The sequence below is a fragment of the Carassius carassius genome, unplaced genomic scaffold, assembly GCF_963082965.1.
Source record: "Carassius carassius unplaced genomic scaffold, fCarCar2.1 SCAFFOLD_57, whole genome shotgun sequence".
NCBI classification, from domain to species: Eukaryota; Metazoa; Chordata; class Actinopteri; order Cypriniformes; family Cyprinidae; genus Carassius; species Carassius carassius.
Genome location: NW_026775196.1, coordinates 1,618,928 through 1,636,790, shown reverse-complemented (window position 1 = coordinate 1,636,790; position 17,863 = coordinate 1,618,928). Strand labels below are relative to the sequence as shown.

The window sequence follows — 17,863 nt, the reverse complement described above, 5'->3', positions numbered from 1 at the left end:
TAAAATGTTAATCCACCTGATGAACGATGTGAAGGTCTGAGGTCACACTGTGAGCCAAAGTGATGCACAGATGATTGAGGGGCCAGTGGAGAGAAAGGCTCTTGCTCTGGGTCAGCAACAAACACTGCAGCACTGGCTGAAGATGTATCTCCCACTTCATTACTTGCAATTTCTGATAAATCCTTATAAACAAACATGACAAATTACGAATTAGCTGTGCTAGCAACTAGCATTAGTTATTATGCCTAACAAGCTAGCTGCGGTACTTTACAACAACTTATACACGCCACGTTGCTTCTCATTATTTAAATCATTATGTTGACTGATTTGTTAGTTAGTAAATGTAAAAAAAAAAAAAAAAAAAGACTTACGTTGCACAGTTCACGTTTTCGTCGAGCTGCATCTCTGACGGATCCGTGACCACCGTGTTTCCCGCTGGCGGGAGAACCCGAAGCTACGTGCACTGAAGGAACCGCACCAGCTCTGAGTCTCACTCGGTTCTTACTTCGGTATCCCATGTTGAACTCCATCATATCGCCGGGACGATAATCCTCCGATCTGAAGTGAACGCTACACACGACCGCGTTTTCCGAAGCCGAAGCGGAAGAGAAATCCCGTCTCTTCACCTGCACAAACCGCACCCAGGCACGAAATATAGCACCGTCCTTTTTCTTGTTAGGAAACCGATGGACTCGATGTCCTGACAGGCTGGATTTTTTGCAAGCTCCACAAACACAATAATTTACCATGACGATGATAAATTGAAATACAAAACCTACTGAAAACACACTGACTCACGACCGCTCTTACTGAATACCAACCTACTCTGCACTGAGCAGCGTCAGCGTCAGCCAGTGTTGCCAGATTGGAAATGCCCAAGTATCGTACCAGAAGTTCAAAATTATCGTATTTGGAAGAAAATTATCGTACACGAGTCAAAAGAGTTATTTATCTATTCTAAACCAACAATATTTCGACACGACCTGCAAATTACCACAATAGATAAGGCGTATTGTTGGACGGAAGCAGTGAGACAAAATACTATCCCATTATTTTCAATGACTGTCTCGGGCGTGGCGCATATTAAAACATATTTAAATGATTTTAACACTTGCTTTGTCGCATCCAGTTAAGAAGGAATTTAGCTGTTTCTGCGTGGTGCAGTTAACTCCACATCTGAGCCGCTGTCATCGGAATCCTGCGTGTTGCCAGATGTTGAAGGGGTTCTTTCTGTCATGGACCGCAACTAGTGCTCGTTGGCTTTAAAGCAGGGCACCCTCCAGCATTCTTAACACACTCTGAGGTGCACACGAATGCATTTAGAGTGTCTGTAATGAGCCGATTTCGTGTATGAGTAAAGAAGCCCTATGACTGCAACTACCACCATTTAAATTTTCATAAAATTCTGAAATTATCGTACATTACGGGATTTTTTTCATTATTGATCGTACATCGTACAGAGGTGAAAATTATCGTACAAATACAATAATTATCGTACGTCTGGCAACACTGGCGTCAGCGCACAGCAGCACACGTCTCCCTCTTGTGACGTAAAATGACGCGATGTTGGAAAAAAAAGCGTTTTTTACGAGCAGTCAAAGAAACGCTCACTTTATCTACTAAATTGGTGTCCTTATGTCATTTTAAACCATTTTAAATCCTGCATTATCTTTTTATATGGTATTTTCATACACGGTTAAATATTAATTTAGATTTTTTTTTAACCTGCAATATGCTCTTTAAGCGTAAAGGAGCAACTTTATTTAAAGTGCTAGAAAAGAGAGAGTCCATAGTTTCTGTTACATCATCAAGTTGTTCTGAGGTTTTGGATATGCTAAGGAATTTGGATACATCAGGAAGATAACTTAAAAAGCAGTCTTTTGTGTTAGAAGTGATGGTTCTTCCATACTTGTAACAAGAAGTAGAATTTACAATTTTGGCTATATGAATTTTGCAAAGAACTAAATAATGATCTGAGATATCATCACTTGGCTGAATAATTTCAACACCATCAACATCAATTCCATGTGACAGTATTAAATCTAGAGTATGATTTCGACAACGAGTAGGTCCTGAAACGTGTTGTCTAACACCAATAGAGTTCAAAATGTCTATAAATGCTGATCCCAATGCATCGTTTTCATTATCAACATGGATATTAAAATCACCAACTATTAAAACTTTATCTGTAGCCAGAACTAACTCGGATGTAAAATCACCAAACTCTTTTCAAAGAGTTCTCAAAGTCTGTATGGTGCCCTGGTGGCCTGTATACAGTAGCCAGTACAAACATAACAGGGTATTTATCATTAACATTTGTTTCTCTGGATAATGTTATATGAAGCACCATTACTTCAAACGAGTTATACTTGTAGCCTGCCCTCTGAGAAATCCTGAAAACGTTGAAATAAATTGAAGCAACACCTCCACCTTTGCCTGTTAGACGTGGCTCATGTTTATAACAGTAATCTTGGGGGGTGGACTCATTTAAAATAATGTAATCATCAGGTTTTAGCCAGGTTTCTGTCAAACAGAGTACATCTATATTATGATCAGTGATCATATTATTTACAAAAAGTGTTTTTGTAGAAAGGGATCTGATATTCAATAAGCCAAGCTTTATCATTTGTTTATCCATATTGCTTCTGTTTTTTATTTGTTGAACCTCAATTAAATTGTTAATCTTAACTTGGTTTGGACGTTTTTTGTTTTTTCTAGTTCGGGAAACAGACACAGTCTCTATAGTGTGATATCTAGGTGAAAAAGTCTCTATGTGCTGAGAATTAACTGACCTCTGTGACGGGAGGCAGCTAGCAGACGGTCGGTTTAGCCAGTCTGTCTGCTTCCTGACCTGGGCCCCAGTTAGTCAAGTATAAATACTAAAACTATTTGCCATATTTCTAGAGAGAAGAGTGGCGCCACCCCAGGAGGGATGAAGACCATCTCTTTTAAACAGGTCAGGTCTGCCCCAAAAGCTCGTCCAATTGTCTATGAAACCTATGTTATTCTGTGGGCACCACTTAGACATCCAGCCATTGAGTGATGACAATCTGCTATGCATCTCGTCACCACGGTAAGCAGGGAGGGGACCAGAGCATATTACAGTGTCTGACATCGTGCTTGCAAGTTCACACACCTCTTTAATGTTATTTTTAGTGATCTCCGACTGGCGAAGTCGAACATCATTAGCGCCGGCATGAATAACAATCTTACTGTATTTACGTTTAGCATTAGCCAGAACTTTTAAATTTGCCAAGATGTCAGGCGCTCTGGCTCCCGGTAAACATTTGACTATGGTGGCTGGTGTCTCTATATTCACGTTCCGTACAATAGAATCACCAATAACTAGCGAACTTTCATCAGGTTTCTCAGTGGGTGCATCACTGAGTGGGGAGAACCTGTTTAATGTTTTGATCGGAACAGAAGAGCGGTGTTTTGACCCACGACTACGCTGCCTCACCGTCACCCAGTTGCCCTGCTGCTGGGGCTCTGTTTCCGGAACCGAACAATGTACAGGAATCCCTGAGCTAGACGCATCCAAAGCCGTATCTAGAGCCCTAACATTCTTACTGTCCTCAATTAAAGTTTGGATGCGTGTCTCTAATTCTGAAATCTTCTCTGTCAGCCTAACTATTTCCCTGCATTTATCACATGTGAATCCCTCATCAGCGACAGAGATAGATAAACTATACATGTGGCAAGAGGTGCAAGTAACAATGACGGGAGAAGCCATTACTCACCGTGCTTGATGAAATATTCTTGCTGCGGTTGTTTGATGAACTTGTGAAAAACTGGAGCGAGGGAGAGGAGAAAAGAAAACAGCGATAGGTTCGAATGAAAACGCTAATGACAAGCTAACGAGTGCTAACGCACAGAATAACATAGGTTTCATAGACAATTGGACGAGCTTTTGGGGCAGACCTGACCTGTTAAAAAGAGATGGTCTTCATCCCTCCTGGGGTGGCGCCACTCTTCTCTCTAGAAATATGGCAAATAGTCTTAGTGTTTATACTTGACTAACTGGGACCCAGGTCAGGAAGCAGACAGACTGGCTAAACCGACCGTCTGCTAGCTGCCTCCCGTCACAGAGGTCTGTTAATTTTCAGCACATAGAGACTCTTTCACCTAGATATCACACTATAGAGACTGTGTCTGTTCCCCAAACTAGAAAATACAAAAAAACGTCCAAACCAAGTTAAGATTAACAATTTAATTGAGGTTCAACAAATAAAAAACAGATGCAATATGGATAAACAAATGATAAAGCTTGGCTTATTGAATATCAGATCCCTTTCTACGAAAACACTTTTTGTAAATAATATGATCACTGATCATAATATAGATGTGCTCTGTTTGACAGAAACCTGGCTAAAACCTGATGATTACATTATTTTAAATGAGTCCACCCCCCAAGATTACTGTTTTAAACAAGAGCCGCGTCTAAAAGGCAAAGGGGGAGGTGTTGCTTCAATTTATAACAACGTTTTCAGGATTTCTCAGAGGGCAGGCTTCAAGTATAACTTGTTTGAAGTAATGGTGCTTCATATAACATTATCCAGAGAAACAAATGTTAATGATAAATCCCCTGTTATGTTTGTACTGGCTACTGTATACAGGCCACCAGGGCACCATACAGACTTTATTAAAGAGTTTGGTGATTTTACATCCGAGTTAGTTCTGGCTGCAGATAAAGTTTTAATAGTTGGTGATTTTAATATCCATGTTGATAATGAAAAAGATGCATTGGGATCAGCATTTATAGACATTCTGAACTCTATTGGGGTTAGACAACACGTTTCAGGACCTCCTCATTGTCGAAATCATACTCTAGATTTAATACTGTCACATGGAATTGATGTTGATAGTGTTGAAATTATGCAGCCTACTTCTTGTTACAAGTATGGTAGAACCATCACTTCTACCACAAAAAACTGCTTTTTAAGTTATCTTCCTGATGTATCCAAATTCCTTAGCATATCCAAAACCTCAGAACAACTTGATGATGTAACAAAAACTATGGACTCTCTCTTTTCTAGCACTTTAAATACAGTTGCTCCTTTACGCTTAAGGAAGGTTAAGGAAAACAGTTTGACACCATGGTATAATGAGCACACTCACACCCTAAAGAGAGCAGCCCGAAAAATGGAGCGCAGCTGGAGGAAAACAAAACTAGAGGTATTTCGTATTGCTTGGTGGGAAAGTAACCTATCCTACAGAAAAGCATTAAAAACTGCTAGATCTGATTACTTTTCTTCTCTTTTAGAAGAAAAAAAACATAACCCCAGGTATTTATTCAATACAGTGGCTAAATTAACGAAAAATAAAGCCTCAACAAGTGTTGACATTTCCCAACACCACAGCAGTAATGACTATATGAAATACTTTACTTCTAAAATCGATACTATTAGAGATATAATTGCAACCATTCAGCCGTCAGCTACAGTATCGCATCAGACAGTGCACTATAGACCCCCTGAGGAACAGTTCCACTCATTCTCTACTATAGGAGAGGAAGAATTGTATAAACTTGATAAATCATCTAAACCAACAACATGTATGTTAGACCCTATACCATCTAAGCTCCTAAAAGAGGTGCTTCCAGAAGTCATAGATCCTCTTCTGACTATTATTAATTCCTCATTGTCATTAGGATATGTCCCCAAAACCTTCAAAGTGGCTTCTATTAAGCCTCTCATCAAAAAACCACAACTTGACCCCAAAGAACTAGTTAATTATAGACCAATCTCGAATCTCCCTTTACTGTCCAAGATACTAGAAAAGGTGGTATCCTCACAATTATATTCCTTCTTAGAGAAAAATGGTATATGTGAGGATTTCCAGTCAGGATTTAGACCGTATCATAGTAGTGAGACTGCTCTCCTTACAGTTACAAATGATCTGCTCTTATCATCTGATCGTGGGTGTATCTCTCTATTAGTTTTATTGGATCTTAGTGCTGCGTTTGACACAATTGACCACAACATTCTTTTGCATAGGCTTGAACACTTTGTTGGCATTAATGGAAGTGCATTAGCATGGTTTAAATTGTACTTATATGACCGACATCAGTTCGTAGCAGTGAATGAAGATGTATCATATCGATCACAAGTGCAGTATGGAGTACCTCAAGGCTCAGTACTAGGGCCGCTACTCTTCACGCTTTATATGTTACCCTTGGGAGATCTCATCAGGAAACATGGTGTTAGCTTTCACTGTTATGCTGATGATACTCAGCTCTATATTTATTTGCGGCCCAGTTAAACACACCAATTTGAAAAATTAATGGTATGCATAGTCGATATAAAAAACTGGATGACGAGTAATTTCTTACTGCTAAATTCCTAAAAAACAGAGGTGTTAATTATATGACCTAAAAACTCTGCTTGTAATAACCTAGAACACTGTCTAAGACTTGATGGTTGCTCTGTCAATTCTTCATCATCAGTTAGGAACCTAGGTGTGCTATTTGATCGCAATCTTTCCTTAGAAAGCCACGTTTCTAGCATTTGTAAAACTGTATTTTTTCATCTCAAAAATATATCTAAAATACGGCCTATGTTCTCAATGTCAAATGCAGAAATGTTATTCCATGCATTTATGACCTCAAGGTTAGATTATTGTAATGCTTTATTGGGTGGTTGTTCTGCACGCTTAGTAAACAAACTACAGCTAGTCCAAAATGCAGCAGCAAGAGTTCTTACTAGAACCAGGAAATATGACCATATTAGCCCGGTCCTGTCAACACTGCACTGGCTCCCTATCAGACATTGTATAGATTTTAAAATATTGCTTATTACTTATAAAGCCCTGAATGGTTTAGCATCACAGTATTTGAATGAGCTCCTTTTACATTATAATCCTCTACGTCCGCTACGTTCTCAAAACTCAGGCAATTTGATAATACACAGTAAAAAATGGGGTGTTAATATCTCAGAGTAAAGTTATTTTAATCCAGAAAGAGTATTTTCAACATTTTGGGGAGTAAAGTTGCTCTATCGGTGGAGTTAAAAGTGAGTGTAAAAATCTACAGCAGTGATGAATACCCGCCATTCTGCTGTGCTTGTCATTCGTTTGGCACACATTTCGGTGGATGAAGATTGAGAAGGAGCAACTCTATTGCTAGGTGAGTATCCTGTGCTATCCACACCAAAACGCTATTTTTTTTTTTTACTTTACATAATTTTAAAAGTGTGCTGATATTAGTTGAGGTCATATTACAAGTTATAGCAATCCGTATCGGTAACGTAACTGTGTTTCTTTATGGGTTGCAATATTTTCACGAATGAAATTTGTCAGAATGATTTATGCTTGAAATAACGTTAACTCGGTCACTATAACAACAAAAGATTTAATACAGTTAATAGCTATTCTTAGCTAACGTATTTTTTAGCTTCCCAGGCAACGTATCTAGGTTTATATATAGCGTTACTGGTAATGTTAGCATGCTTCTGATAGTTAATGTTAGGCTATGTTCACACTGCAAGGCTTACTGCTCAATTCCGATTTTTTTTTAAAAAATTAGATTTTTTTGCAAGGCCGTTCACATTTCCAATTAAATGTGACCTTTTGTGATCTCCTGTGTGAACGTGAAATGACCCAGAAGTGACCCACATGCGCAGAAGAGTACTCAACGCTCAACGACGTCACTCGTTGTTTGCGGAAGTAGCTAACATTAAACAAAAACAAAACAGAATCACTCTCACTGACCTTTTCCTGGACTGTGCCCAGCTGGTGGAATGACCTCCCAATCTCAATTCGTACAGCTGAGTCTTTACTCATTTTCAAGAAACAGCTAAAGACTCATCTTTTTCGCCTGCACTTAACCAACTAACACTAGCACTTTTCCTTTTCTTGTCTTTTAATTAAAAAAAAAAAAAAACCTACCTATGCGTTCTATACTAGACTAACTGAGACTTGTCATGGCACTTGTATACTGTTGTTGTTCTCTTGTTGACCTGACTGTTTCTATTGTTCTCATTCGTAAGTCGCTTTGGATAGAAGCGTCTGCTAAATGATTAAATGTAAATGTAAAATGTAAACATGGATGTCAACAACAGTATAGTCAACAGCGGAGCTCTTTTTGCAATATTAAAGTTATTTTCCCAACGGAGCCAGCACAATTACAATCTTCTCGTTTTAAGAAGAAAATTAAAAAGAAGGAGGAGAGCAAGGTTTTTGGCCATGGCGTTTTGTGGAGCAGTGTTAGCAACGTCGGTACAGAGAAACGTGTGGGTGCGGAGTTGCAGCCAGGAGTGGTGGGATACTGATGTGAGTGGCTTCACTAATACAGAATTCATCAGTTTATCTTCTCGTTCCCGCCTACTTCAACGCAGAATTATGACGTTTGTAGCGTATCAATAACGTACGGGTCGGATACATGTGGCCTGGCCGTTCAGACGGAGGTCGCATTTCAAAAGATCGGATACGTATCGGATTCAGGACCACATGAGTGGCGCCGATATAGGATGGCTGCCTCCGTGACGTGCTCTGCAGTTGTTTTTGTGTTTTTGTTAGTTTGTCCTGTCTTTAGTTATATTCCTGCAATCAGTTTCACCAGGGACGAATTGCTGGATATTCGGCAACACACATCTCCCGATATTTCACCGGTTTTCGACTATTCTGATGTTTTGCTGGACATTCTTGTCGGCGGAGCGGCTGCCCTGATCACACGCTTCAAGAGGACGCGCAGGCGGGGAAAGCGAGCGGGAGCGCTCGTGAGACTCAGAAAACGCGGATTTCGAACGCCGTTGCCTAGCATCCATCTGGCAAATCTCCGCTCTCTACCCAACAAAACGGACGAACTGCTTCTGCTCTCTCGGACAAATAAAGATTTCTCCCACTCTGCTGCTCTGTGTTTCACGGAAACTTGGCTGAATGACACCATACCGGACAGCGCGCTCCATCTGCCGGACTTTCAGCTGTTTAGAGCGGATCGCGACGCAGAATCAACGGGGAAATCGCGCGGCGGCGGGACATGCTTTTACATCAATGAACGGTGGTGTACAGATGTAACTGTGTTAAAGAAGACATGCTGCTCAAATCTCGAAACGCTCTTCATTAACTGCAAGCCGTTCTATTCGCCGCGGGAGTTTCATTCGTTCATTCTGGTGAGTGTTTACATCCCTCCTCAAGCGCACGTGAGCTCAGCTTTACAGAAACTCGCTGAGCAGATCACAGAGACAGAACAACAACACCCAGACTCTGTTTTAATCATTCTTGGGGACTTTAATAAAGCCAATCTCTCCCGTGAACTGCCAAAATACAGACAGCATGTTACTTGTCCCACAAGAGACAGTAATATATTGGATCACTGTTACACAACAATAAAGGATGCATTTCACTCTGTTCCACGAGCAGCTTTGGGACATTCTGATCACCTTCTGGTTCATCTTATACCGACCTACAGGCAGAAACTAAAATCAGCTAAACCTGCATTAAGGACTGTAAAAAGATGGACTAATGAAGCAGAGCAGGATTTACAATCTTGTTTTGACCTCACTGATTGGAGTGTTTTTGAAGCTGCTGCCACCGATCTGGACGAACTCACAGAGACCGTAACATCATATATCAGTTTCTGTGAGGATATGTGTATTCCTACCAAGACTCAACTAAATTACAACAATGACAAACCGTGGTTCACTGCAAAACTCAGACAGCTCCGTCAAGCCAAAGAAGATGCTTACGTGAAGGGGGACAATGTCTTGTATAAACAGGCTAAATACACACTGGAAAAGGAGATCAAAGTGGCAAAGAGGAATTATTCTGAAAAAATAAGGACTCAGTTCACTTCGAACGACTCCGCATCAGTGTGGAAAAGCCTAAAGAAGATCACCAATTACAAGACACCACCCCCCAGCACTGTGGAAAATCAACGACTGGCAGACGATCTGAACGAGTTTTATTGCAGGTTTGAAAGAACACCCATCACCTGCCCTGAACACCTCTCCACACAACCGTTCACACCAATAACAACTCCTGCAACCAACCCTGAATGCCTCTCCAAACAAACGTTCACACCATTCACAGCTCCTGCAACCAACCCTGAATGCCTCTCCACACAACCGTTCACACCATTAACAGCTCCTGCAACCCATCCTGATCACCTCTCCAATCAACCGCTCTCACCATTCACAACTCCTGCAACCAACCCTGAATGCCTCTCCAAACAACTGTTCACACCACTCACAACTCCTGCAACCCACCCTGAACACCTCTCCAATCAAGCGCTCTCACCATTCACACCTCCTGCATCCCCCCTCTCCCCCACACCTGCAATACAGATCAGCGAGGATGCGGTGCGCCAGGTCTTCAGGAAGCAGAAAAGGAAAAAAGCACCAGGCCCAGATTGTGTTACACCAGCCTGTCTGAAATCCTGTGCTGACCAGCTGGCCCCCATCTTCACAAAGATCTTCAACAGATCGCTGGAGCTGTGCGAAGTCCCTTCATGCTTCAAACGCTCCACCATCATCCCCATCCCAAAGAAATCCAAAATTACAGGACTAAATGACTACAGGCCCGTGGCTCTAACGTCTGTAGTCATGAAGTCATTTGAAAAACTGGTGCTGGCCCACCTGAAGGACATCACTGGACCCTTGCTGGATCCTCTTCAGTTTGCCTACAGAGCAAACAGGTCTGTGGACGATGCAGTAAACATCGGACTGCATTATGTTCTGCAACACCTAGACAGACCGGGGACCTATGTGAGGATCCTGTTTGTGGACTTCAGCTCTGCCTTCAACACGATCATCCCAAACCTCCTCCTGCCCAAACTAACTCAGCTCTCCGTGCCCACCTCCGTCTGTCAGTGGATCAACAGCTTCCTGACAGACAGGCAGCAGCTAGTGAGGCTGGGAAAATACACATCCAGCACCCGTACAATCAGCACCGGAGCTCCCCAGGGCTGTGTTCTCTCCCCACTGCTCTTCTCCCTGTACACTAATGACTGCACATCTAAGGACCCCTCTGTCAAGCTCCTGAAGTTTGCAGATGACACCACACTCATCGGCCTCATTCAGGACGGTGACGAGTCTGCTTACAGACAGGAGGTTAAAGAGCTGGCTGTCTGGTGCAGTCTCAACAACCTGGAGCTTAACACGCTCAAAACAGTGGAGATGATCGTGGACTTCAGGAGAAACCCCCCTGCACTCCCCCCACTCACCATCATGAACAGCACTGTGACTGCAGTGGAGTCATTCAGGTTCCTGGGCACCACTATCTCTCAGGACCTGAAGTGGGACATTCACATTGACTCCATTGTGAAAAAGGCCCAGCAGAGGTTGTACTTCCTTCGCCAGCTGAGGAAGTTTAACCTGCCACAGGATCTGCTGAAACAGTTCTACTCCACCATCATCGAATCCATCCTCTGCACTTCAGTAACTGTCTGGTTCAGCTCAGCTTCTAAATCGGACCTCAGAAGACTACAGAGGGTAGTCCGGACTGCTGAGCGAATTATCGGTACAACCCTCCCATCTATTCAAGAACTGTACTTATCCAGAGTGAGCAAAAGGGCTTTTAAAATCACTCTGGACCCCTCACATCCAGCACACTCCCTCTTTGAACTGTTGCCATCTGGTCGACGCTACAGAGCACTGAGCACCAGAACGACCAGACATAGGAACAGTTTCTTCCCTCAGGCAATCCATCTTATGAACAGCTGATAATAACTGTGGGACACACTACACTATTTATATTTATATACACTACACTTTTTATCCAACACACATACTTAGCGTACACGTAAATCTTTTGCACATAATATACATGTACCTACATGGAACACACTATACTACTTATATTTATATTTATATACACATACACTTATTTATCCAAACACACATACTTAGCGTACAGTTACAATTTTTCCACATAATATACATGTACATACATAAATGCTCTTTTTAATATACCTGCCATACATTGTCAATATGTATATTGTCAATCCTTACCCACCTATTTGTATTTTTTTGTATTTTTTATTCCTTATTGTGTTTTTTGTTCTGTCGCTGTTATGTTGCACTGCGGAGCTCTGTCACGAAAACAAATTCCTCGTATGTGTGAACATACCTGGCAATAAAGCTCATTCTGATTCTGATTCTGATTCTGATACCCAAGTGGCCTGGGTCACATTTGAAAAGATCGGATCTGTGTCGTTCAGACTGTCATGAAAAGATCAGATACAGGTCGCATAGGGGCAAAAAAAATCGGAATTGGGTCGTTTCAGCCTGCGGTGTGAACGTAGCCTTAGTCTCATTAAACGATAACTTAGATCACTGATTGCGTGGCGTGTTTGTTTAACATGGCTTAACAATTTTAAACTGGTTACGGTTTGAACTAAAATAGCTAATGAGCTAGCTAACTTTGGCCTTTGGCACAGTTATTTGGTAGCTAATGGGATACTAGCCTAATTTGCTGCAGAAAATATAGATTACGTTATATTCAACCAGCACAACTTTGTCTTCTTCAGTCGCCATTTGTAACTGCAGTGTAACATCTAAGTAATGCATAGTGCATGAGAGAAATTAATAGGTAACTCTTAGTTGAACCAGCCCTAAATTATGATTTTGAATATATATTTTCTTTGTTAACAGGGGCAAAATGCTGTTGCGTGTTCAATTCGGGGAAGAGCAGAAATACGTGAAGGTGTCTGAGCTGACATTCGATGCTTTCTTGAAAGAAGGTGGGTAACTTACCTTAGGTTAAAGCTATAGCCTATATATCACGCAATGACAAAATAATACAGCTTTAACCAATTATGTCATAATATCTAGTTAGGTCATTAATCAAATGTGTTGTGCTTTATATTTTCATTTGCATATAATTGGCTGCAGATACTTGTCTTGCTTCATTTAGGGAATACATGAGGCAAACTTAAATATGAACTTGGTTTCTTGTGAGGGAATGCATGGTTTTTTATTACAATTTTTTTAAACAGCGTGTCTAAAATTCAACATACCAGAAAGCAGGCAGCCAGACATTAAGGTGTATGACCAGTCAGACACAGAAGTTGACACAGAGGTTTTTGAAGAAATAGTGAAGGAGTCACCTGGAACTCTAAGAATCATGCTGGGCAATGGAGGACTTGGTATTCATCCAGACAATTCACAAATTAGTTTATTTAGTTTAAAGGCTGAAACGAAAACATTTATTGTCTTAAAATACTGATAACATTTTCTTGTAATATGTTTCTATATTTTGTACCAATTTCATAATGAACAGGTGCCTCTCAATCATCATCATGCTCGGGTACATCTGATGACACCGTCATCCTGAATTTCACAATGTGTGACCCTGTTGAAGAAGAAGCCGCTGCCGAAGGAAGCCAGCCTAAAAGGCCATGCCACATAAACTATGAGGCAAAAGCGGTAAGTGGTGGAAATCGCTAAGTCAAAGTTGCTTATATTGTTAAGTCCAATCTGAATGTTGTTTCACCATGGGAAGTGTTCTTCAGATAACAATTTTTTCCATCATTATTACATATGGTTTTACAATAACGGAAAGCACATTTTATTCCATCTATAGTTGATTGAAAAAATCTTAACATCAAAGCCTGGTGGTGAACACATTATGCATGAGTATGGAAAAACCAAATCCCTGACCGATGCCACCAGGAGACAGATGATAAACATACTTGCTGCTGAGATGACAGAAACACATGGGTAAGCATATAGCTGGGCTGTAAATAAACATTATTATTATTTTACAAATATTATGTAAATTGTGTTGTGCAATGTAATTTGAGTGTAATGTTAACTTTGAATTCATATGCTAGGACACCCCCCCCCCAAAAGTGTCAGAGTGATGTATGCACAGGGGATAGTTAATGGGTTATTGCTAAATTATGCACATATTCACTCTTTGAAATGTTAATAGTACTCCTTTATAATCTATTTATAATTACTTAGGAACATTACTACGATCCAGAGAGTGGTTCAGGATACCTTGCATGGAGATTGAAGACAATACAAAGAAAAACAGCAGAGGAAAGGGGTGCCTCAGTCAGCAAATCTCCTAAAGGTATCTTTACTGATCAGTGATGTGATTATATTGGTGACCTGTGAATTGTAAAGAAATTAGTTTTTAACATTTTATTTTGTCTTAAGTTGGTGGGCCAGGTCGTGTTCGTCAGCCCTTCACCTTTGACAGAGAGCCATCTGATGAGGATGTGGAAGCAGCTATTGCCATTTTGAGACACTGTGCTGATGAAAAGACTGTCCGTGAGAAGATGAAAATGACCTTCATATATCGGCAAGCAATGGTCAACGATGAAGCCAAATCATCAGATGTCTTCTCGGTCTTCCCACGATTTCTGGAGACACCAGGACTGGTATGACATCTTAATTCACAACATCACCAAAATATCCAATGTAGCATTAGGTATCACTCATCACCTCTGTGTGTTACATTGCAGAAAGAACAAGATTTCAGATTTCTGTTTGGTGAGGCCACGGCCAACAAATTCTTGGAGAAGTGGCCAACCACTTTTAAAGCAAAAGTAATAAAGGAAAGCCATGGACTTGTACCCACCACAGAACTCTTGGAATTGATGCGCAATGCTGAGTCAGCTGCTGAAGTTGAGAATGGTATGAATGGAACTGTTTTACTTGTTATTGTGGGTTATGTAGGTGTGTAGTGTACATTTTTGTAATGGTGCAAGTTTGTCATTTTGAATGCTATGCTATGGCATAATGTTAACCAGGTTTTTATTTACTTATTTGTAGGCTGGGACAGTGACATGTCGGCCATCTTGCTGCTGCTACATCTGCTGCCACCATCTGCACAAGGTAGAAAGAGGCCGGGAAAGCTTTCTGCGTATCAAGCTGTAGATCAGCTCATCAGATTTCAAAAGGTATGCCTAAAGGGTTAGTTCACTTATAATTTTTCTTTATTTTTTTGCTAATAATTAACTAACCCCCATGTCATCCAAGAGGTCCATGTCTTTCTTTCTTCAGTCAAAAATAAATGTATGACTTTGACGAAAACATTCCAGGATTTTTCTCCATATAATGAACTTCAATGGTGACCAACGGTTTGAGGGTTCAAATGAGGGTTCAAAGTCTGTCTCAATGTTGCTTCAAATTCTCGATATGATCCCAGCAGAGAAATAAGGTTCTTATCTAAATAAAAATACCACAATTGAACGTGTTGTAGAATCTCAAGATGCGCCACGCAATACGTCATGATGTCGAAAAGGTCAAATTTTGGTTAAAAAGTATATTATTTTTAATTATTAGCCGATCGTTTCTCTATATAAGACCCTTATTTCTCTGCAGGGATTGTCGAGTCTTTGAAGCTACATTGAGACAGACATTTGACCCTTCATTTGAACACTCAAACCATTGGACACCATTGAAGTTCATTATATGGAGAAAAATCCTGGAATGTTTTCCTCAAAAACCTTAATTTATTTTCAACTGAAGAAAGAAAGACATGAATCTTGGATGACACGGGAGTAAATAATTATCAGCAAAAACATTTTTCAAAGTGAATGAATTCTTTAACAGTTGTTTAAAATATATCTTCCATCACCTCAATCTTGTGGACAGTTTGTAGTGATCTGATCTATTGTCAGAAGTTAGTCACCAAATCAATTCTGTTGAATGTATTTTGTTGTAGGTTGGAACCAGTGTGCAGCAGCATCTAGACAACATCACCCAAAGCAGTCAGCCCTACCTTCTCGCCCAGGGATCCACACAGAGCACCATTCACTCCTACTTCATTGTGGTTGACAAGCATGCACTTCCATGCAAGGCAACAGGTTCAGTTGGAGCTTTTGACGAACTCTTTAAAGCCCATTACGTCTTTGGTACGTCATACAGTTCTTCCCTGAGCAGCTTTTTCACATTTGTGCAAACAACCATCTATAACATCGACATGGGGGAAACAAAGGAGACCCCTAGAGTTGCAGAATTGCGGGCAAGGATGGTGCGTTAGTTGAGATAGAGCTATGAAGTGTTTTCTTTGCAAAAGTGACCATGGAAGTCCAAACAACCTTGTTAAGCACTTTAAGGTAATTCATGGGCTATGTACAGGCAGGACTCTTTTTTTGAAGTGTGGACAAGAAGGATGCTCACGTTCTTTTGGTAGTTTTTCTGGTTTAAGAAAGCATCTTAATAAGTGCCATGGAAGCAGTTTAGTTGATTCTGTAGAATATGATCTTTCATATCCTCAAAGTACCGTCAATACAAGTAATGTTTCTCCTGTTGAAGAGTCGACTGACTATTTAGAGGCTGAGTCACAGTTATCTTCCCCATACATTGTAAATAGTTGTTCAGCTGTAATTTCTGATCTAAAGGCAGCAGGTGTTGGTCAAAGTACACTGAATTCTGTAGTGATTTCCATCGAAGAGATTGTTCAAGATATCCATCAGCATGCTAAAGAGACAGTGATAAAGCATGTATTTAGTAATGAAAGAGAAACGGAAATGTGCAAAAAGTTGAGGCGTGTTTTGAAGGGTTAGAGAATCCTTTCACAATTCTAAATTCGGAATACAAGCAATCAAAATTTATGACTGACAAGTGGGAAATAGTAGAACCAGTTGAATGTGTGATTGGTTCAAGATTTGACACAAGACGAAATAAAAAGACTGGAACATATGATCAGGTAGTAGTTCAAGATAAATTCATGTATATTCCAATTTTATCTACACTGCAGTCAATATTTAAAAGTCAGTATGTTGCTGAAATGTTGCAAAGCTCAGCTACCAGCGACTCTAGACTGAGAGATATTTGTGATGGATCTTTTTTTAAAAGTCACCCCCTGTTCTCAACTGAGAAGCAGACAATACAGATCCAGATGTTCTATGATGACTTTGAGGTCGCCAACCCTCTGGGTCCTAAGCGAGGTATTCATAAATTGGGTGGAGTATATTTTACTTTAAGAAACTTCTCTCCAAAATGGAATTCTTTCTTGGCTAACATACACCTGTGCGCCTTATTTCATACTCAAGATGTTAAACGGTATGGTTTTAATGAAATTTTTGCTCCCATTGTTCGAGACATTAAACTGTTAGAGAGTGATGATATTGAGATTCCATTATTCAATGGTTGGGTTCGTGGCACTGTAGTACAGGTTACAGGTAATTAGGGTTTGCATAGTTTGTTTGGTCTGGTGGAGTCTTTCAGTGCAAGGTACTGTTGCAGGTTCTGTTTAGCAGAAAAGGAGGACTTTCAGACAGAATTCTCTGAAGATTCTTCCAAAGTAGTTTTGCGCACCAAAGATATACACACTGCTCACTGTCAAGAAATGGCTTGTAATCCATCCCTTCCATATGTTTTTGGTGTGAAAAGGTCATGCATATTAAATTCATTGGAGTATTTTCACACGACAGAGAATTTCTCAGTTGATGTGATGCATGATGTGTTAGAATGGGTGGGCCAGTACGAATTGAAGTTATTATTTCTGTATTTGAAGGAAAAACATGTTACATTAGCAGAAATAAATTCAAGAATACAAAGTTTTGATTATGGTTTCATGGAGAGAAACAACAGGCCTGTAGCGGTTAATTTAGGTGAAGGATCTAATGATCTGGGACTGAATGCAGTTCAGTCCTGGTGCTTACTTCGGAATGTTCCTCTTATCTTTGGAGATTTAGTAACTTCTATTGACCAACACTGGGGCCTGCTTCTTTTACTGCTTCAAATAATAAACATTATATTCTCGCCCATGTTATCTCAAGGTTTATGTGTATATTTAAAACATTTAATTGTGGATCACCACACACTGTTTAAGAAGTTGTATCCTCAGAAAAACCTTTTACCAAATCACCATTTTCTTATCCACTATCCCCGCTGCATCCAGAAAATTGGGCCTGTCCTGCATAGTTGGTGTATGAGGTATGAGGGTAAGCATAATTTTTTTTTAAAAA

The 17,863-nt window shown here is 40.4% G+C and overlaps 1 protein-coding gene across 1 annotated transcript; it reads left to right on the top strand.

Moving 5' to 3' along the window:
• Positions 1-13,904: 13,904 nt before the first annotated feature.
• LOC132137550 (uncharacterized) lies at positions 13,905-16,403 on the top strand. Its single transcript, XM_059547598.1, has 5 exons — positions 13,905-14,013; positions 14,100-14,323; positions 14,408-14,579; positions 14,718-14,845; positions 15,613-16,403. The coding sequence occupies exons 2-5, from the start codon at positions 14,222-14,224 to the stop codon at positions 15,928-15,930; spliced, it is 720 nt and encodes a 239-aa protein (XP_059403581.1). The 5' UTR covers positions 13,905-14,013; positions 14,100-14,221; the 3' UTR covers positions 15,931-16,403.
• Positions 16,404-17,863: the final 1,460 nt, after the last annotated feature.

Coding starts and splice junctions, on each gene's coding strand:
- LOC132137550 (XM_059547598.1), top strand. CDS start 14,222: ATGAAAATGACCTTCATATATCGGCAAGCAATGGTCAACGATGAAGCC. Junction 14,324..14,407: donor TTCTGGAGACACCAGGACTG/GTATGACATCTT, acceptor GTTACATTGCAG/AAAGAACAAGATTTCAGATT. Junction 14,580..14,717: donor AGCTGCTGAAGTTGAGAATG/GTATGAATGGAA, acceptor ACTTATTTGTAG/GCTGGGACAGTGACATGTCG.